We start from the raw sequence: 22,533 nt of genomic DNA, 5'->3' as shown, positions 1-22,533 counted from the left end.
TGTATTCTTTTGGTATAAGATGTCAGATCCTTTCCTTTCTCACTGTCTAGCTTTTTTTATTCTTCCCTCACCTTCGAGGTTATTTCCAGCAACGCGCTCGATACGGCATAAATTTCTTGGTTTTGTCACTCTTATTTCCAGGACTCTGATTTGATATTCCCTTGATTGATGTATGACTTGGCTTTGACTGTATATTAGAAGACAGATTTTCTTTTGAGGTTTGTTATCAGTTATCAGCACCCCAGGAGATCTTATCCTGTTTGTTTTAGATATTGAAAGAGAATCCGAAGTATCTTTTGTGGTGACGTGGGATTGATCCATTACACTGTGTGACACTCTAAAACACTCATTACGCGATAATATACCCTAAAAATCGAATGATATTAGAAAAACGCCTTTTTTTTACTTGACAGACTAATTATATCTCAAAAAATTCTTAACCGATTTGATATTTTTAAACATTTTCAAAAAGTACACACACTTTTATATTTTTTATGGAAATGTGTAAAATATTGAGATCTAAATACAATTTTTTATATTTTTTTTTTTTTTTAATTTTTTTTTAAGATTCACGATCATTTTTGACCCACACTTTATTTGAAAACATATTTTTTATTTTAGCTCACACTTTTATGAATAAACTAAGATATGAAATGTTGAAATCAATAAAAAAAACTGACAAAAATATATTTTTTTTCGTAAAAACAAAAATTTACCAAATCTCTCTTTGCTAAAATAAAATATAAACGTAAGATATGCAAATCAAATATAAGCTTTATTATTTAAATTAACAATTTTCTAGAATTGTAAAAAAAATTATAAATTATAAAAATTTTTATTTAGATCTAAATATTTTACACATTTCCTTAAAAAAGAAAAAGGTGTGTATACTTTTTGAAGAGTACAAAGGAAACTCTTTTCCAAACCGTTTAAAAATATTAAATCGGTTAAGAAAATTTTCAGATATAATTCATTTAGTCTGTCAAGTCAAAAAAAGTCGTTTTTTCCAATATCTTTCGATTTTTAGGGTATATTGAAGATTCTAAAAATGGTACTGCAATCTACTCACTAGGTCTTGCGATGAGTGTATTGATTTTTTGTACCGTGTTATGATTTCCTGAAGCATCTTATGTGCTGCTTTTTTGGTTGTAGGTAGCTTAGCAATGCTATAACTCATCTCCTTCACCTTTCGCTCTACTTTTGCGTTTTTTGTTGGTATTATGGTGTTGTTATTATTATCTAAGGATTTAGATTCGGAACGCTCACATATATTTAAAGTCTAAGGAAGCTTAGAACTCTAACCGTTGTATTTTTGCCAACGCATGGTAGATAAAACTATATGAAGGACTATACCGATAACGATTTCATTAAATACATTTAAGCAACAAAATATGTTTAATTTAAACTTTTAAAACGTGGAAGGTTTTGGAAGTTTTATGTCGAAGAATTGGTAGGAAAATTAATTTGGCAGTGGCAACGCTTGCTCGTTTTGTTTTCTGATTGATCATTGTTTGATACGTAATGAACGTTAACTAAATGAGTCTCCACCGTAATTTTTTGCGCGGATATAGAAGAGACATTCAACATTCTATGTCTTTTTTAATTTTTATCAAGGGTTTGCTTTATGTTTTTGACATTGAATTATTTACCTTTGACGTTTTTGAAGTAAACTATTTTATTTACAGAGATTTAACGAAATTTCTTTAAAATGAAATAAAAAATTAAGTTAGACTTTAAGTAGTTGCAATTCTAACATATATTTTTTTTAATTGCGATATTTTTGAACTGGCACGGGTTTCCTGGAAAAACGGAATTTTATTTTTCATTGCGATGTCAAAATTGCATATTACTACTATGGCAGTTTTTATATAGCAATATGTATTTATAATATCCATAGGACTTTTAAACATTTTCGTTATCCATATACAACATAAACTATGCGTTTATTTGGAATTGTATAATAGTATTATGGTTTTATTCGAAGTGTAAGGTGATTTTGTCAAAACAGAATTGCCTAAATATTAGACGACATACTATGTGTTCTTGCATTACTTTTTCTCACGTTTTATTTTTTTTACCTTGAAAAGTTGAACCCCAATCACAGCAAACATAAACTGTAGCAAGTAAGTAACCAGCATTATGTTTCCTATCGTTTTTATTGCTACCACAACGCATTTTACCACATACTTTAAAGTCGATCAAAATTTATAAAAATTATATTTTTAACAAATGACATTGACATCGATGGTGAGGAAAGTTCGGTCGGTGTCAGCGTGATTAACAACATATAGATTTTTATTTAAAAAAGTAAAGATTAACAAAAATTGAAGCAAAATAAGAAAATGCAAAATATTTTTTAAATATCATTACAAAATAATGAAATTAACATAAAAAATTTTGTGTAGTTTTCAAAGTGCGTTAAAAGTTTTTGATGTGTTTATTTTATTTGTTTTATATGAAAAGAGATAAAAGAGAAAGAGAATAATTTTTATGTTAATTAACAGGATATTTTTAGGTTGTTATACATACTACATATACATACATATATATTAATTATTATTATGTTTTACACACAAGCTACACTATACAAATGCAATACGATATAAAAGTAAGACACTTATTAAAATAATAATATATAAATACATACATACGCTCATACGTAACTACTAGTATATATACATTGGATTAATTAATAATTTAGTTTCCTTATGATGTAAGAGAAAAGAAAAAGTTTACCTTTGGACAATTATGCAATCCAAACTAAATTGTACTGCAATTACACTGTAAATAAAGCGCAATGTGCTCACTGACATCTTTAACACTCACAAAATAAACATTCCCCTAACAAATCATGATTAAAAACTTATAAAACTTGCTTCGTTATATCTAATTTCATAACACAGCTTAAATTTGGATAATTTTTTTATTTCTAGTAATTTATTTTTGATCCGGCTTTCCCACTTCTATTACTGTATGTAATGTTATTGAAAATATGTACTTATGATGTTAATGACATCAATAGAATAGAAAATTGTAGATTAATGAAAATAAATCTTTCGGTACCTGATGATTTCATATAACAGCCAATTATTTACACTTACTGTAATTATTGATATCACCTGGTAACACAAATTTAGGATTTATTAGCCAACTTGTACTTATGTCAGTATCATTTCAACTGATTTTGGTTCCCACGAGAAATCATTACAAAAAATAGGGATATTGAGCCACATTTTGTTATTCGAGTACGGTTTATACGATTTAATAAAAAAACTGCCTAAATATCTAATTTAAATTACTTCTAATCTATATAAATATATTTTAATCTATGTATATAAAACATGTCTTCATACTTGATAATTTGAAATAATTTGTTACACGATTACGTTAGTTTACATTTAAAGTAACAGACATTTCGTTTATTGCGAATTGAGTGGACAAGTGTGTACTGACAGATAAAAAGCAGCAATCGATTTTCACAGAAAAAATGTTCTTTGCTATTTGACATTTGCTTTGATATACAGTGGGACCTCGATTGTCCGTGATGGTCGGGACCGAAAGCATTCTGTATAATAAATTTTGGCTAGTTTTTTAATAGACTTTTTTATTAATTAATAAATGAATATGTACATATTTATATAAAAACGAAATAATTCAAGGATTTTATATTCATACATGTTTCAAAAATATAAAAAAAAAAATTATTTTGTCAGAAAACAGTAAATAAGGATTTCATGTTATGTAATTTCTAAAAATAATTATGTAATGTTATTTGTCTCTTATTTTCCAATTTTGTATTTCGTTTCAAGGGGGATCCTTTTCGATTAGTTCTAATTTAGCTTATAATCACGGATAATAGAGGTAATCACGGTTAAACGATGCAGAAAAATTTAAGTCAATCCAAAATAAAATGAAGTCGATGCAAAAAAATGTATTTTTCCGAATAACGGATAATCAAGGCCCTACTGTACTTGTTTTAATTCGCCGCTTTCAAATGATGCCCCATATCAAGGCGAATTCAGATAAGGTGGTGGCAACAGCAACAACAACATTTTACATGTATTTTGTTTTTGTCAAAAACCATAAGTAAGGCGAATTCATTTGATGAAAATTTTTTGTAAAATGTTTATATTATATTAAAAAATAAAGATAAAGATATTAAAATTTGTGAGGAAAATATATTCTGAATTGAATAATGTTTGTTTCAAACGAAAAATTGTATTCCCGCAGCTTAATTTGCAAAATTTAAGTGAGTGCCTGAAGTTAAGTAAAACTTAATTTTTTGTGAAAAATAAACATAAAAAAGTACATATTCAAGAAAATATTATATTACGAATAATTCTACTCCGGCGGAGTAATTTTCAATATTTGGCCATAATGTAGCAGCCGCCGGACGGGTAAATACCTCATATGGGTTTTGTTATATAAAGCGTTCCGGAACAGACTTTTTTAAGTTAATCTCTTTATCTACATAGTGTATATGTAAAACAATATTGTTTAATTTGTTAACATTTAATAGATTTCAAAATTAAGCCATAACGTAGAAGTCAGCTGCCGCCAGCCGGGTAAATACTTCATATACGTTTCATTAATATTAAGTGTTCCCGAAGAGATTTTTTTAGTTAATCACGTTATCTACACAATTTTAATATAAAATATAAAACAATATTGTGTAATATGTTAACATTTAATAGAAAAAAATATTTTTCTTAAATAACATATTTGTATACATACCAATTATGCCATTATTTATATAAAATGATATTTGTTTACGAGATGCTGGGTATTTCCAGATTTTCTGCATAAATAATTCATAATATTAACGAAGTTTTTCTCCGTTTAACGGACATTTTTAAATATTAAAATGTAAACAATAACAAACTTTGACTGCTACGTAAACCAGGCGAATTAAGAAAAAAATTATCAGCTGATTGAATAACACCACCTTATATGAATTCGCCTTGCCCCATATTGTATTCAAGAAATACTAAAGTTAAAAAAAAACTTTTTTGCTCAGGAACGGCCATCGCTATATCATACATATTTAAATTTATGAGGAATAACAAAACTTTTAGTTTTCATACAGACATCTAATAACACTTTGTATTAAGAGAAATATGCAGAACCTTGAAACAAAACATGTGCATTGTTATTAGAGAGAACATTGTATTCTCAAACAAATAACACTAAAGAAGCTCAATATAATTCCTATTTGTAGTCATAATATTTAACATTAATTTATAATTTTTACTACATAAAGTATTTATAATCTTATGGGACTTGATTGAAATTATCATAGTTTGAATATCTAACACATAAATCAAGTGTCACAATTTGGTATTCATAAAATTAAAAGTAAAGTAAAGAATTGACAATATTTTTCCCAATAAATACTTACTTCTGAAATAGTTGAAGTGTAATTTAAAATATCACAAATTTATATCAATTACGCAATTTTTTTATTTTCCTGAATATTTCAATAGCTTTTTGTAGTCCATACAATAACATATACATAAGTTAAAATATTGCTTCACCTAAATATGTACATATGTATGTATGTTCAGTGTCTCACATAAGTATTTGAATTTAGGTTTACTTTGAAAAGAAATTTAATTTAATTTTTGTATGTAAAATGAAAAATTTTATTTGTTATATTGTCTAGCATTGCGCTGAACTCATGCTACGTCAGGTGGCGTATATATGAACTACCTACAGATGTGTAGGTAAGCTATGAATATAAAATAAGCAGTCCCCGGCCATGAACGACAGAGAACGAGGCTGAGACTTAATGGAAACAAGAAGCGTACGGCCCTCAGTCTCCGGCAAAACAGGGTGCTAAGAATCTCCAGAGGTAAAACGAAAGGGAAAATTTACATTGGAACTTGGAACATTAGAAGAATGCGAAAAATATACCACTCGGGAAATCGAAAAAGGCGTGGCAATAATTGTTGACAGTAAAGTAGACACATATGTCGCAGGATGTATTCCACTATGTGATAGAACCATCCATGATGATTAAAATATCAGGAAAACCGCTGAATATGACCTTTTATAATCTGTAAATAGTGCATTCACATATTCTTTGCAGGCTATGCAATATTTCGATCTCCTGGCATTGTCGATTAAGCTGCGCAGTTTTGGCAGCACGTGTTGAATTACATATTTCCTGAGCTATCTCCCAGTATTTTTCGTGATTAATGTTTTTGTGTTTACTTCTTTCCTTTCATAGCTCTCGTATTTCAGCCGTCATCCAATCTTCTTCTCTTCTAGGTTTGTTGGTTCCGAGAATGTTATTTGCGGTTGTGTTAATGATAAATAATATTATCCCATAAATTCTCTACATCATCTCTGTTGTGTATACTTGTTCATCAGTGGATGTTAGTGGATCCCTAAGTTTCCCAATGTTTAGTTTCGGTTGTAGAAAGTTTAATGCGAACATTACATAGAAAGAAACTATGGTCTGATGGTACATCTGCTCTTGTTGAGCATTTTGTTACACAAGAACAATATCGTCTGTTTATCATTATGTAATCAATTTGGTTTCTCACAATATTCTCCCTAATATCCTGCGGTGATTTCCATGTATAAAGTCGGCTCGGGTGAAGGTTAAATCGGGTATTCGTTATCTTAATTTTATGATCTTGTCAAAATTCTATGAGCCTGTCTCCTCTATCATTTCTCTGGCCTAGTCCATATTTTCCTGTTACATCCAAAAGTTCTTCATGCCCATGTATAATAGTTATTTCATGGAGTTTTTTCATTTTCAGTAATTATTCGATTTCGTTGTAAGATACTTCGATTTCGTCCCTATCTGCATCATATGTGGGAGCATGTGTTGAAATATTGTAAAGCCTGCATGACGTCTTCAATCTTTACAGAAAATTAAAATAAGCATCAAAAGTATATTGCAGAATTTCGCCTTAAAATCTAAGCCGCTGATAATCGTTTTCCTGTTGATCTCTTCATTTTAGAGGCATTATCTCCACTGTATAGTACAGCTTTATACTGTGCAAGACATTTTCATACATAAAACGATGCTTTATTACATTTATTTACTTTATATTAATACAATTCTCCGATCACATTACGTGGAAAACATCAAAAGACCGCAATATTACCCCCTCCGTGTTTTATTTTTACCACAGTATACCGATAATTACACTACTGGCCTAGATTCTAACTTTAATTCATCAAAATCATTTTAATTTTGCTTCGATTCATCAAAAAATGATGAATCTAGACATAATATTTCATAGTAATTGAATTGCCATGAACCTTGTTATTACAAGGGGTTTTTCTGGGTCCCTCACTACAGCCAATAAGCCTGATGATTGAAAGTGGTCTTATATTTTCGAAATTATAGTGTGATAAATATTATTTTTTTAAGAAATATGTGTCACTGATTGACATTTATTAAAATAATCCATAATTTTTTTCTTTTAATCGCAAAAAATACTTCTGAGGAGCCATTTTGAATATTAAGGAAAGTGCATTCAAAGGCGAATGATCATAAATTACTATGAAAATGGTATGAAGTCACTTATTTAATAGTAAATTTTGATAACAGTTTCCTAACAAACCCCAAAATTTAATATATCCAATGTTATGTGCTTTAGTTTTGTCGCTGTAAATTTTGGCTAATTTATGTAATTTATCCAAAATAGTGTATTTAAGTTTAACACAACATTATTTTCATTGTTTTTATAATTTCTAGACTATATTCTTTTTACACGAATAATTTTTAATACAAATATAATTTTTTTTAATTTTACTAAGCTTTTTTCTAATAAGTTAAAGTTCGTGCTTAGTTTTGTCCGACACTTATATTGAGAACGAATATTTAGAGAATCAATAAAAAGAGAGAAAATTGGTATAAGGATAAACGATATAAATGATAAATTTATAAATTATACACGGTATGCTGACGACACCACAATATTAGCAGCCAGTATATCTGGCCTACAAGAACTTTAGGACAATTAAAATATAAAACAGCAATTTTACTAATGACAAATCTGTCCCACCCCCTTGGCGTATTTATTTTTGGTCAATGCGGAAAAGTTAAAAAATATATACATTAAGATGACTTAGGAAAGATTGAAAGGGATAAAACTAAAGTCAATATATCAAAGTATCCGAAGCAGGAAAAAAAGAAAAATATGTATTGTGGCGTATGGTCTCCCTTCTAATCCCACAAAATTGTGGACTAAATGAGGCAAAAATAAATGCTTTCGGTTTATAGTAACCCCTTAAAACAATTTTAAGCATAAAAACCATTCGATTCTGAAATTTGTGTTTCGTATAATATGATGAAATGTAAAATACAGGAAAAATTTGAATAGTTTTGTGAGGTAATTTTATGGACTTTTAAATAAAGCTAAATTAATTTAAGTAAATGTAAATTTTTCTAGTTTTAAAAAGTGTGATATGAAACCTGGACCTATGAAACCTATTTACACACAAAAAACTTATTAAATTTGGTTTCTTTTCATAGTATACCTAAATTCGAATACTTATGAGAGATGTACTTAAATCAAAAATGCAGACATATCCACATTCAAAGTTGGGAATACAGTTTTCGTTTTTTTTTTTTGTTAAAATAATTTTATAGCAAACCCTTAATACTAAATTATGTATTTTTGGATCGATATCATGAAAAAAGAAACTGTTATTGACGTAATATTTTATTATAATAATAAATCCTTTTAAATGTGGTGTAATAGATATGCATCAAGTTCAAGATTTTCTAGATTTTCAAGTTTTAAAAAGTGTGATATGAAACCTATGGACTGCCTAGATAATATAATAAATTTATTTATTTATTTTACACACAAAAAACTTATTAAATTTGGTTTCTTTTCATAGTATACCTAAATTCGAATACTTATGAGAGATGTACTTAAATCAAAAATGCAGACATATCCACATTCAAAGTTGGGAATACAGTTTTCGTTTTTTTTTTTTTTTTTTTTGTTAAAAAAATTTTATAGCAAACCTTTAATACTAAATTATGCATTTTTGGATCGATATTATGAAAAGAGAAACGGTTATTGACGTAATATTTTATTATAATAATAATTCCTTTTAAATGTGGTGTAATAGATATGCATCAAGTTCAAGAATTTCTAGAAAAGTTTGGCAAATGTTCGTCTTTTTGAGCAACCACATTTCCAATAAATATAAAAAGGCATTTGGAATAATCACTTTACTTCCGTAACATATTTTCGAAATTGAATTAAAATCACTTTACTGTTATACCGAAATGAACTTTGACTTTGACAAAAATTATTTTCTAAAATTGTTCTAATATTATGAAATTTTATTTTGGAATTTCTTAATTAAATGGATTATTTAACTTTTTGAAAATGTATGTGTTAAAATTATTAATTAAAATACATCATTGTAAATAAAATACGAAATAGAGCATTCAAACTCGATTGTCTTATTATCCGACAGATATTTACTGGGTAATTCGGCAACATATGCGACAATCGGGTTTGATTATAAATTAATTTCTACTATTTTTGTTTGCTATAAATTAGTTTTTACTATACTATTTTATGTGCTTTCAAATTGAAACTAAACTATGCACAAAATACTTATTTTTTCTAAAAAAAATATTAGTGTATTTTGTTGTTAACTGTTCAACAAAAACGTTATGACTTTATGTTTCAGAATTTGTAAAAAAAAACTGTTCCCTTTCCCTATCGCACTGGGTGTGCGATATGTATATTGTTTTTACACCCTACACCACCATAGTGGGGAGGGTATTATGTGTTTGCGTTGCCGCACAAAAATATGGGTCTTAAAGTATACCGATAGAATAATTCGATATGTTAAAATACGTTACATGTATACATTAGGGGGTTTTCGAAGATTTTAGAATACAAAAATCAAATGAAGAATCACATTTTGAAAACACGTTTATGATTGTAATATAGGGGTTTGAAGTTGCTGAAGTTACGTATTTAGAGTTTTAATAATAATTGTTAATCTACAAATAATTCTCTTTTTAAAGTATGCAAAAGTTTAAAATTAATTGTTAGTAAAATTTAATAACTAACTTTTTTACCATATTAGAAAGATAATTTTATGTACATGATTAATTACATTGTACAAACCCAAATGCGAAAATTATTATTTAAAAATAAAACCTTAAAAGTATTATCTTGTAAACTCATTTTCAAATATCAATAAAATTCTTAAACTTCCTTTGTATAAATACATATACACATAATACGTAAGTATATACATACATACATAAATATTATACTATTAGAACATTTCTGTATTTATTACCAAAATTAAAAAAAAACTCATTGGTGTTGAAATAGGGCTCGAAAATCTTTACGAATTCATTAAGTCACCATAAATACATAATTATTAACAATTAATATTTATAAATAAATGTTATAAATAAAATAGGATTTTTATAAAAACTTAAATCATACCTTAAACAATTGGACTCCTATTACTGCAAACATGAATTGTAGAAGGCATGTCACAAGGACAATGTTTCCGATAGTCTTTACTGCGACTATTACACACTGAACTACATGCTATAATAATATATATATAATATACATATTACATAAGAAAATAACAAGATTCATAAATAAAATAAGTTGTTTTCAAGCTAAAAATAACAAAATGTAAAAAATTTATAAAATTTTTATGTAAATCATTCCATTTTTATTCGTACGTCTTGTCCTTGTTATTAATAAAATCGGTTATACATATTCAAAAACAGTCTTTCTTAAATATAACCTTCTGTTTAAAGTAGAAAGATCAGTGTGAAAAATGATGAATATTTGTATTTTTTTTACATACTTTTAGATTATATCATCATTAAAATAAAAACGGTGGTAGTCCAGAGTATAGACCAGCGCAGTTTCATTGAAAAAATGCCAATAGTGTACGTATAGTGGTGATTTTTTTTTCATCTGCCGATGTATGCTCTATGTGCCCAAAAAAATTGCTTTTCTTTAGATGGGTCATATTTTGTTCATCAGTGTCTGAAACATACTGGTGTTAAATTTTAATCCAATCAGATAACGGGAGCCAGTGCCAATTTTACACTGTGAAGCGTGTAAAATAGTAGGCCCTTTTGGGATTTCTTCAAAAATAATGTAATCAAATAAATAAGGTTTTGACTAATTAAAAAAAAAAAAAATTCATTGTTTTCTCACTTGTTTGTATGTACATATGTACATTGTACAAGTGTTGTAAACAATATTATGTAATACTTGTTATATACACAAATATACTAGGTGGTTAAAGTTCTAGTCTGGTAGACCGGAGGCCAATTGGGTTCAATTTACACCTTAGGTATGTGTAAAGGAACGCACAAGAGAACCGATAGATGCCTAGATGTATTTCTGCGGAATTAATATAAATACATTAGGGTGGCCCCAAAATGCAAGTTGCTGATGTTCCCACAGAAAATGAAAATTTAGTTCATTCTAAGATACCATTTCTCAAAATTTTTGTCCTGACGTCAATATTTAGTGAGCTGGATCAAAGGATAAATAAGGATTAGGAATTTCGACTGATGTGGAATTTAAATCAAGGACATTTCTAATGATACCAATATTTCATATCTTTCCTTTGGAAGAAATATGAACAAAATCATAAAAACCTCCAAAAAGGACCTTTATATCTTTTGATCCTGCTCACCAAATATTAACGCCAGGGCAAAAATTTTGAGAAATGGTATCATAGAATCAAGTTAACTTTAATTTTAGTTGGGAAAACTGACACCTTATTTCTGCTTCATACATAAGGGGCACACGAAAAAATAAGTACAATGAACAAAATATTGTATGTATTTGTTAATAATACGATGCTGGTGTTGTGATGATCTTGAATAATATTCATTTAAAACAAGTCAGAGTGCTATATTCGGTTATGCCGAATCTCAAATACCCTCCACCCTCCAAAAAGTGTTTAGAAAACCATTGTTAACTTTAGTAGTGGTTTTTGCATAAGGCAGTTAGTCATTAAATGCTGTTCGAAATAAGTGTAAAATGTTGTCTGAAATTCTGAAACACAGAACTAGTATATGAAGAACTGTACCTAAGTACATAAGTAGGTATATATTAGTATTTTATATATAAGTACATACATATTAATATTATTTTGTGGATATTTTATATCAGGTAGTTCATAGTATGATTCTTGGGTACTTTAAACTGAGTTATGGTAAATTTGTTCACAATTGCACCATAACCAACGTATTTTTGAACATTACAATTATTTTTCGGGAGTTTTCCTATTTTTATTGGGTCTTTATGGATCGATTTTAACCATCATATGTAGAAAATTTAATCGAATTATTTCAATCATTGAAATTAGGTACAAGATATAAAAACTATTCAGATATTAGAAAATTCATATTTTCTAGGACGTTTCATAATTTAAAAAAAATAACTCAGAAAAAAGGGGACGAAATACCTAAATAAATAAGTCATACTTTTCTCAAAAAAAGTTTTTGATGATTTAAAAAATTGGTAGGATTTAAACGATTTTGGTAGTTTTTTGACGAAAATTTGGTAGGATTAAAATTTGGTCAGTGGCAACGCTGGTCTCAGATGAATATTTCTTGGTGTTACACACGGAATGACAAACTTATGTATACCTAGCGGAATTTTTTCCACATACATATACAATCTGAGACCAAAGACAATGTAGATGCGACTAATCCAAAGTCTGTATTCAATTCCAATTTACATTTACACAGCGATGGCTTAGGCTGTACGATGGGTCCAACTCTACCGACATTGTAAGCGAAGGTCGGATGAGTACACATGAAACGAAAAAACAATAACGATAAAACAAAAATTTTCCCAGCAGCGGCACACAGTGGGGCAGAATGGAAATTTTTTGGAAATAAATCTTGCATTTCTAAACGGCTGATCCGATCTGGATAAAATTTGGCGTGAGCGTAGCCAAGGAGTATTCGAGTTTAAGTTTTGAAGATGAACCCTGCAGATGCCCCAGGGACGGCGCTGTGGCGGCTCAAAGTAGGGTACCTACGACATGTAAAATTTTTAAACTCGTGCCATTTTTTTGTTTTATTTTGTGAAAGCGCTCGTCGAGATCTTAAAAAACATGCTTGGACATACTACTTATCTCTTATAATATCCGAGTTATAGGCATTTAAAAATTTAGTGATACAAAATTTACCATACCTTGGTCCGCCTTTTTTGAATACCGGGCGTAATTTTGGACCAAATGGACTCAATTTTTTCTTGTTAGTTAGACAACAAAATTTCCAATAATATACAAAAAATTTCAGATCAATATCATTTACTGATCCAAAAATATACGTTTTTAATTTAAAAATTCAAAAAATTTTAGATTTTTGGCGTTTTTTTGCCAAAAATGTGTCTTAACTCTTTTATTAATAAAATAAAATTTTCTTTAAGAACATATAACAATTTTATAGTTTTCTAAAAGGTATCTTTACGCAGAACGCTTTGGCGTAAAAAACTTGTCCTATTTTTTGAAATGTTGCCACTGCGTCCTTCCGAATGTGACCTATTTTTTTATCAAAACTTCAACTTTGGGCGACATGTTCTAAAATCCCAAAGCTGGGATCAGAAAACTGAAAGCAGTTTGGAAACCTCAATATGTTTTCTATTTACTCCAAAAGTATTTTCCCAGCCCTGAAAGAAATGTGGACCCTATGGGCAAAAAAGTAAAAAATCCCATTTTTGGGATTTTCATTCCTATTTTTGGGAATTGCGGGATGCCCTTTGACCTTTTCAATTTTTTTTTTGCATTTTCCTTATTTTAAATGACAAATTTAACAAGCGTTGAAAATTTCATTGAGTTTTGTTCATAAATAAAGATTTTGTCATATATTACATATTTGTTTAATTTCTAAAACTATGATTTATATCAAAATTTTAATAGGATCGCAGATAGCTACAACAATTTAGTCCATATTTATACCTTAATATCATTTTTTAGTTAGATATGGAAATTCTCGACCCTTTACAAAAAATTTCAATCCAATATCTCAATTACATTCAAAAATATGTTCATTTAACCCTGTGTCCTTTAATTTCATCTTTTTCATATTTTAGTATTAAGTATGACAGAACATATTTAAATCTTATATTTACCTATTTTCTATTTGTTTGCTTATCCTTATAATTGAAAGGTCCTATTATGCTTAAATTTTCAAAAATTTATAACTATTTTTTACCTAAATTTTTTCGACAGAGCATTTCGTTCTGTTTCGTTTATGATCATGTAGGTAAAAGTATACAGGTAATGATAATTTCGATTCATTCACTAATAAGAAATATCAATGACTGAATTACAGGTTATAGTAATATAGTCCTAAATGTTAATAGGTAGACAATTTGTAATTTTTTACTTTGAAATACCTGTATCGGAAATGACAAGAATTGGTATATAAGTAAACTTCTTAGATTTTAAGTACCATATTTAATAAATCTACAATGAAGATTACATTAAACGAAGAGTTGTGTTCCGTTTTATGGAATGTATCTTCAAAAGGGCCAGAAAGAATTGAAGACATTTCAAATTATATAAAAACTACATATAGTAGAAAAGTAGACAAACAGGCATATCAAAAATTGAAAACTTTTTAAAACTTTTTGATGTAAAAAGTAAGTCTGTGGATGGAAATCAAAAGAAATTTCTATTAAAATTTTGTAGTTGGATGGAAACTACTACGGAAATCTCAACTTACAACACATCAACAGGAGCGCCTTGCAAGTCATACGAAGACTTATGTTCAAGGTCAAAAAAAAAAAGAGGGTCACACAAAAACTTTTTTCAATCTCAAATGAGGAAATTGCTGATACATTTAACGAAATGCTGAAAAAGGAAAACCAACCTATGGATGTCGTACATATTGCAACTATTCTTCCTAATGCATCACCAAAACGACTTAAGCGAATTGTGGAAAGTATACCAACTCCAACATCACAATCAAATTTTACTGAAGAGGAAGCAATAGCGCTTATGTTGGAACTGGGTCTCAGTCGAAATAAGTACCAAATATTAAGGAAAGCTCTGCATGAAAAAGGACACAATATATTACCATCATAGAAGGCGATCTTGGAAAAAAAAACAAACTATCCTACCATCACCTATTGCTGTTAATGATGTGGAAGCGTGTATTGATATATCATCTTTGCTCGAAAACACAGGATCAAGAATTGTGTCAGACTTTTCAGAAGACCAACTAAGGAAAATTCATAACTGTGATGTTGTCTTAATATGTAAGTGGGGATGTGACGGCTTATCAGCACTTCCAGAATACAAACAAGCTTGTAAAAGTCGGACATTAGCAGACTACAAAAGTGTATTTATGTCATCATTAGTGCCATTACGAATTCGTTCATATTCCCTTAATCCATCATCGTCAAGCATCGGAAATTCATTTGAAGATATATGGATCAATACAACTCCGGGTTCAAAAAATTTTGTAGACCCATTGGATTTGAACATATAAAGGAGTCAAAGAAAACAACAAAAGATTTAGTGGAATATTTAAAAGATGAAATAAATGCACTGGAGCCCATTTGCATAAAAATAAAGGAATTCTCTATTAACGTATCATATCAGCTAAGCTTAACAGTGATTGATGGAAAGGTCAGCAATGCCATAACAGAAACTTCTTCCTTCTGGAGATGCTCAATATGTAATGAGAAAAAGTCGCAATTCTCAAATATAAACAAAAGCAGAAGTATTAATGAAGAACACCTGTCTTTCGGAATTTCACCACTTCATGCCAGAATACGATCCTCAAATATAGAAGTGTGCCAGAGAATCTTACTAAATTAACAAAAAATAATGAAGAATTGAAAGAACTGAGAGCTGCGGAAAAGAGCAGAATCCAAGAAGAATTTAAAGTTCAGATGGGATTAAACATCGACAAACCACTTTCAAGTTGCGGTAGTACAAATGACGGTAATACGGCGAGAAGGTTTTTTCGTGATTTTGAAATTACTTCAAAAATAACTGGAATCGACAAGGAGTTGCTTCGAAGAGTTAACACTATTTTAATGGCACTGAATAGTAAATATAAAATTAATGGAAATCGATTTGGGGAATATACATCTGAAATTTCTAAATTACTTGTATCTCTGTATCCATGGAGGGAACTAACACCAACAGTACACAAAGTATTGTGTCATGGTCAAATAATAATTGAATCGAATATTCTTCCACTTGGAGAGTTAACAGAAGAAGCCCAGGAAGAGAGGAATCGAGATTTTAAGCATGTTCAACTATTCAGCTCAAGAAAATGCTCCAGGCAATCACAGAATGAAGATATTTTTAATAGTTTACTTCTATCTTCTGATCCTGTTCTTTCAACTATGCGAAAAAGATGGATTTGTTATGAAACTCTATCATCTCAAAACAAGGAAGATTTAAAGGACTTATATTACCTTCTGGATATGTATACCGATATGACAGATTATTTTATAGAAAATAAGTAGTGTTAGGAATTAACTATATAAGTAGGTTGTAAGAATTAATTGTATTATGTTTAAGATAAACATTTCAAATAAAAAAAGCTATTATACTAACTGATGATATTGTATTAAATTGTGTTTTATATTTCGGTGGGCGGGAAAGGTGGTTTGTGTGGGGTGATTTAGGTGTTGTTGTGCGTGGCTCATAATAAAATTATAACTTTTTATTGTATATACAATGTTATAGTCTTTAATAAAATAATTAACGAAATAATTTTAAAAATTGTCCAAATATTTTATTCAACACCAAATGTATGTTCTGTCATACTTAATACTAAAATATGAAAAAGATGAAATTAAAGGACACAGGTTTAAATGAACATATTTTTGAATGTAATTGAGATATTGGCTTGAAATTTTTTGTAAAGGGTCGAGAATTTCCATATCTAACTAAAAAATGATATTAAGGGATAAATATGGACTAAATTGTTGTAGCTATCTGCGATCCTATTAAAATTTTGATATAAATCATAGTTTTAGAAATTAAACAAATATGTAATATATGACAAAATCTTTATTTATGAACAAAACTCAATGAAATTTTCAACGCTTGTTAAATTTGTCATTTAAAATAAGAAAATGCAAAAAAAAAAATTGAAAAGGTCAAAGGGCATCCCGCAATTCCCAAAAATAGGAATGAAAATCCCAAAAATGGGATTTTTTACTTTTTTGCCCATAGGGTCCACATTTCTTTCAGGGCTGGGAAAATACTTTTGGAGTAAATAGAAAACATATTGAGGTTTCCAAAACTGCTTTCAGTTTTCTGATCCCAGCTTTGGGATTTTAGAACATGTCGCCCAAAGTTGAAGTTTTGATAAAAAATAGGTCACATTCGGAAGGACGCAGTGGCAACATTTTCAAAAAATAGGACAAGTTTTTTACGCCAAAGCGTTCTGCGTAAAGATACCTTTTAGAAAACTATAAAATTGTTATATGTTCTTAAAGAAAATTTTATTTTATTAATAAAAGAGTTAAGACACATTTTTGGCAAAAAAACGCCAAAAATCTAAAATTTTTTGAATTTTTAAATTAAAAAACGTATATTTTTGGATCAGTAAATGATATTGATCTGAAATTTTTTGTATATTATTGGAAATTTTGTTGTCTAACTAACAAGAAAAAATTGAGTCCATTTGGTCCAAAATTACGCCCGGTATTCAAAAAAAGGCGGACCAAGGTATGGTAAATTTTGTATCACTAAATTTTTAAATGCCTATAACTCGGATATTATAAGAGATAAGTAGTATGTCCAAGCATGTTTTTTCAAGATCTCGATGAGCGCTTTCACAAAATATAAAAATCTTTGTATTTGGATGAAAAACAAAAAAATGGCACGAGTTTAAAAATTTTACATGTCGTAGGTACCCTACTTTGAGCCGCCACAGCGCCGTCCCTGGGGCATCTGCAGGGTTCATCTTAAACTCGAATACTCCTTGGCTACGCTCACGCCAAATTTTATCCCGATCGGATCAGCCGTTTAGAAATGCCAGATTTATTTCCAAAAAATTTCCATTCTGCCCCACTGTGCGGCAGGGAATCGAACCAAGGGACACTCATATTTCATGTTTCGTGATCAACGCGCAAACCACTTAAGCCACATCACATTTAATAATAATTGAGTCGAATGTTAGTTTTATGCTACTAGCACCTTTTTCAGATTGGTCCAATCCTACCGACATTGTAAGCGAAGTTCAGATGGGTAAAATAAATTAAAAAAAGGAATAAAAAAAAAACGAGATGAAATAAATGTGCATTTAATTTTACAATAGAATAGGAATAATACTGATCTGAATCGGATGCTAGTGTATGCTTTTCACAAAATTTTCCTATTAACATATTAGTATACAATCAGATGCGTTTTAATTTGTAATAAACTGCGGACTGCTGGTTATATACCCTCTATCACCACTGATGGTGGTGGAGGGTATAAAAAAGCATGAATAGGAAGTGTACTTTTAATTATTATAATTATTATTAATTATAATAATTCTTATATAATATTATATACCTGTATATGTATTTTATAATTTTTATTTATAATTGGCACTTTTTTATAAAAAAAGGTAAATTAATTTAATTAATTTAATAATAATTAAACAATAATAAAATACAGCTTCTTAAGTTACATGTTGTTCTTGCTCTGTTTTGTTTTTATAAACAAGCAAACTAAGTTTAAGAACAACTTAGCAACGTACGTGAAGTTGTACGTTACTTGCTTCTGCATGCACAAAAATTTTATTTTGTTTACGAATTTTTCACAAAACTGAACGTAGTAAATGTAAGTCAGACATACGCGAAGAACCACGTTAAGAGCTCTCTGGTTTTCCCTCATTCACACGTACATACGTACGTCATTCTCTTAATTTTGAAGTTTTTTGATTGAGATACACACAGAGAAATAACTGATGTTAAACATGATCTTTTCTGAGTGAATGTGATAAATAATTGAAATTTTAAAAAAGTTTAATTATCGACATAAACTCCCAAACAAGTGTAATATTCGCTACTATGTTATTTCCCAAAATATTAGCCGATTTTAGTCAATGTCCTGATAATATTTTCACTTAATTGACATATAGACCATCCATATGAGTGCAAAACATCTTGGAGTATATTTTTATACACTTAACAATCTATTATTTTTTAAATTTCATAAAGTCTTCCATTATTTATTTACTTTTAACTGCACGGGGTAAATATTAAGGTTCACCTTATATCTTAAATTGCAAATAAATGCGTTGCCGATGGCAATGCACAATAATAATAGTTCATGCTTTAGTTTTTTCTAACACATATTCATACAAAATCAAAAATGTAACGTTTTTTTGTCATTTTATATAGAGTACACTGTAAAGTAGTACACTATACAACACTAAAAAATTTTATAAACTTTTCTTTCAGTGCAAAGAATGCGACATCTGCCGATGTCGGATGTAAGTACTACCCTGCCAGCAATTTTGTAGTCGACTACGAGAAAAATTCACTTCTAGTTTACTTTTACAGACTGACTATAAGCTAACTACAATGTAATGCAGAGCTGTCCCGAAATTTTGTATTTGGCAACGTAAAGAACCGACTTTTAAATAATAACTACAAGCTAACTATAATGTAATGCACAAGTGCCTCAAAATTATCTGGAGAGAATTAATTGTATTTCAACATGTTTTCTCTTGTTTCTCTATTATTATGATTTTATTTGTTAACTTTAGTAGACTGACTATAAACGAACAACAATGTAATGCAGAAATGTTCCAAAATTTGGTATTTATTAACGTAAACAACCGACTTTTAAAGACTAGCTACAAGCTAACTATCATATAATGCGGGAGTACCCCAAATTATCTGGAGAGCATTTTGTTTCGACATGTTTTCTCATGTTTCTTTATTATTTGGAATTTTGTTTTACATTTTTGTCATTTTCTTGTATACGTTGTGAAATTAGAGTCAGTAAATTGGAAAAATTAATTATAAAAGGTTAAATATTTCAAAACTCGGTCCCTAAATTCTAAAAATTAATACTGTAAATATAATACATTAACATTGATATTAGGCAATGAAATGTATAATATTTTTTTATGTTAAAAAATTTATCGATTTACAACTAAAATTTTTGTCAAAAGTGCACGATATCACAAAAGTAAATTTTAATCACACACTTTTGAACCTGAAAATGAAACTTTATTCCAATATTGAACAAAGAAATTAGTGCTGCTTGCAATTAAAAACATTTTAAAAGTCATAACATGAAGTTAACAAATATTTAAATAACTAAAAATTTAATTTTTGTTGGTTGGTGCCTGGCGGAACCACCAGGCTATTAAGGGTTAAAAAAAGAATACAATAGAAAAATTCGCTTTTATTTTACTTTTACAGACTGGCTATAAGTTAACTACAATGTAATGCAGAGCTGTCGCGAAATTTGGTATTTGGCAACGTAAACAACCGACTTTTAAAGACTATCATGTAAAGTAGAAGTGCCCCAAAATTTTCTGGAGAGAAATTTATTTTAACATGTTTTCTCTTGTTTCTCCATTATAATGAATTTTTTTTTTTGTTAACTTTAGTAGACTGACTATAAACGAACTACAATATAATGCAGATATGTTCCAAAATTTCGACATGTTTTCTCATGTTTCTTTATTATTTGGAATTTTGTTTTACATTTTTGTTATTATATTGTATACATTTTGAAATTAGAGTCAATAAATTGGAGAAATAAATAATAAAAGGTTAAATATTTCAAAAGTCGGTCCCTAAATTCTAAATTCTGCTGATTTATACTGTAAATATAACATAACATGTAAATATAACATAACATTTTTAAATTTATTTAGATTTGGATCATGGCTGTTATTATTAGTTCCCCAGCAGAAAACTGATGTCTATTAATTTTAACAAACTACTAGCACGACTTGAAAAAGTAGATCATATTACATAAACTTTCCAAATCTTAAAAAGGTGTATATTTCAACAGTATTTTCAACTATTTAGTGGATCTAATGAACTTGAGCCATAAATAGCTTACAGAATAAGCACTGGAACTAATTTTCATTCAGATTTCTCTGGTTTTAATGCGTAAAAAAGATATTAATATTTTATTAAAGCGAATTGTAACTTAGATAACTAATAGTTAAATATATTTTGCTAATGTAAATAAATTTTACATATATTTAATTAAAATGTAGGTAATACAAAAGAAAACTATTAGTTGACTTTTCTACAACTAACTTTAAGTTAGTTAATAAACAGTTAACTTTAAGCTAATCTTTTTGTAACTAACTTTAAGTTAGTTAAAAAGCCATGCAGAGTCGGACAATTGACTACTGCGTAGAACATCGCACAGTGGTATAGGAAAAAAAAAGAGGGAAATAATTCGGTAACTGCTAAACGGTTAATCCGATTTTAATGAAATGGTACGCACAAAGAGGAGGTGTTGTCGAGTTTAGGTTTTGAATTTGGACCTTATAGGCCAACCAGGGGCCCGGCGGGGGGTTCTCAAATTAGCAGACCTCGGCTATGTTAAATTTTTAAAACGATCCTATTTCTTCATTTGAGTTCCGATTTAAAAAAATTTTCGTATATAGAATCTCCTCATCAAGCATTATAAAAAATGTCGTCGTAGCAGTAAATTATCTCTTATAGTTTAGGAGATATTCGCATTTGAAAATTAAAATTTTAAAATTTTTACCGTCCTTACTTTAGTTTTTTTGATAATAGCGGGTCCAAATATTCCCGATTTTTGCCATTTTTTTTTATTCGCTTAACAACAAGTTTATATATCAAGCAGTGAAAGAATTATGTAAAAATCATGACTGAGTCCAAAGTTATAGGCATTTTAATTTTAAAAATTAAAAAAAGGCGATTTTTTGTCATTTTTTTGGGAAAAAAGTATCTTTTTCTTTTTAAGTTATCTAAAAAGTTTCTAAGAAGATGTATATAGAATTTATACTTTTTGGAAAGCTGACTTTACATAAAATACGATAAATGAAACAAAACCCAAAAATTTTTGATACCGAGGGGACCAGATCCATCCAAAAAAACCCTATTTTTTATGGAAAATTAAATTTTGAGCAAAAATTCTCAAATCGCATAGTCGATATCAAATTATAGTGACCTGTTTTGTATGACCCAATATGTTTTTAATCATTTTGTAACGGGTTTCGATAACCCCGCCCCTGGTATGGATATAATAGGCAAAAAACCACAAAACCCCATTTTTGGGATTTTTTAAAACTTTTTTGGGAATTCCGGGATTTCTAATAAGAAAATTAAAAATTTTTATTTAATTTTGGATTTTGAGTAAAAAAATCAACCAAACTGTAAAATTTCATCAAAAAACTGAATAAAAAACATTTTTTATTTTTTTTTTTTTTTTAAGTATTCTGCGAATTTTTTAATTTTCAAAAATTATATACAGTTTTGAAAAATAGACAAAATTACCTTTCCATTGATATGTAACATGCCTACCTATTGTTTTTTAAGTGACAAATTAATTAGGGAAAACTCAACATCT

The 22,533-nt window shown here is 28.8% G+C and overlaps 1 protein-coding gene across 1 annotated transcript in view; it reads right to left on the bottom strand.

Annotated features, from left to right (window-relative positions):
* Window positions 1–22,533, bottom strand: part of LOC119605426 (muscle calcium channel subunit alpha-1-like) — a 310,164-nt gene that overhangs the window by 199,125 nt on the left and 88,506 nt on the right. Inside the window, exons 5-6 of the mRNA XM_037958526.1 lie at window positions 10,452–10,559; window positions 2,079–2,186 (exon numbers count right to left, since the gene is read on the bottom strand). Coding sequence (XP_037814454.1) covers window positions 2,079–2,186; window positions 10,452–10,559 — 216 coding nt within the window. The remainder of the gene's footprint in view (window positions 1–2,078; window positions 2,187–10,451; window positions 10,560–22,533) is intronic.

This window comes from Lucilia sericata, unplaced genomic scaffold (assembly GCF_015586225.1).
Source record: "Lucilia sericata isolate MDLA Ls3-8-SP2 unplaced genomic scaffold, ASM1558622v1 Contig000484F_arrow, whole genome shotgun sequence".
Taxonomy (NCBI): domain Eukaryota; kingdom Metazoa; phylum Arthropoda; class Insecta; order Diptera; family Calliphoridae; genus Lucilia; species Lucilia sericata.
This window is presented reverse-complemented; position numbering and strand designations above follow the sequence as displayed.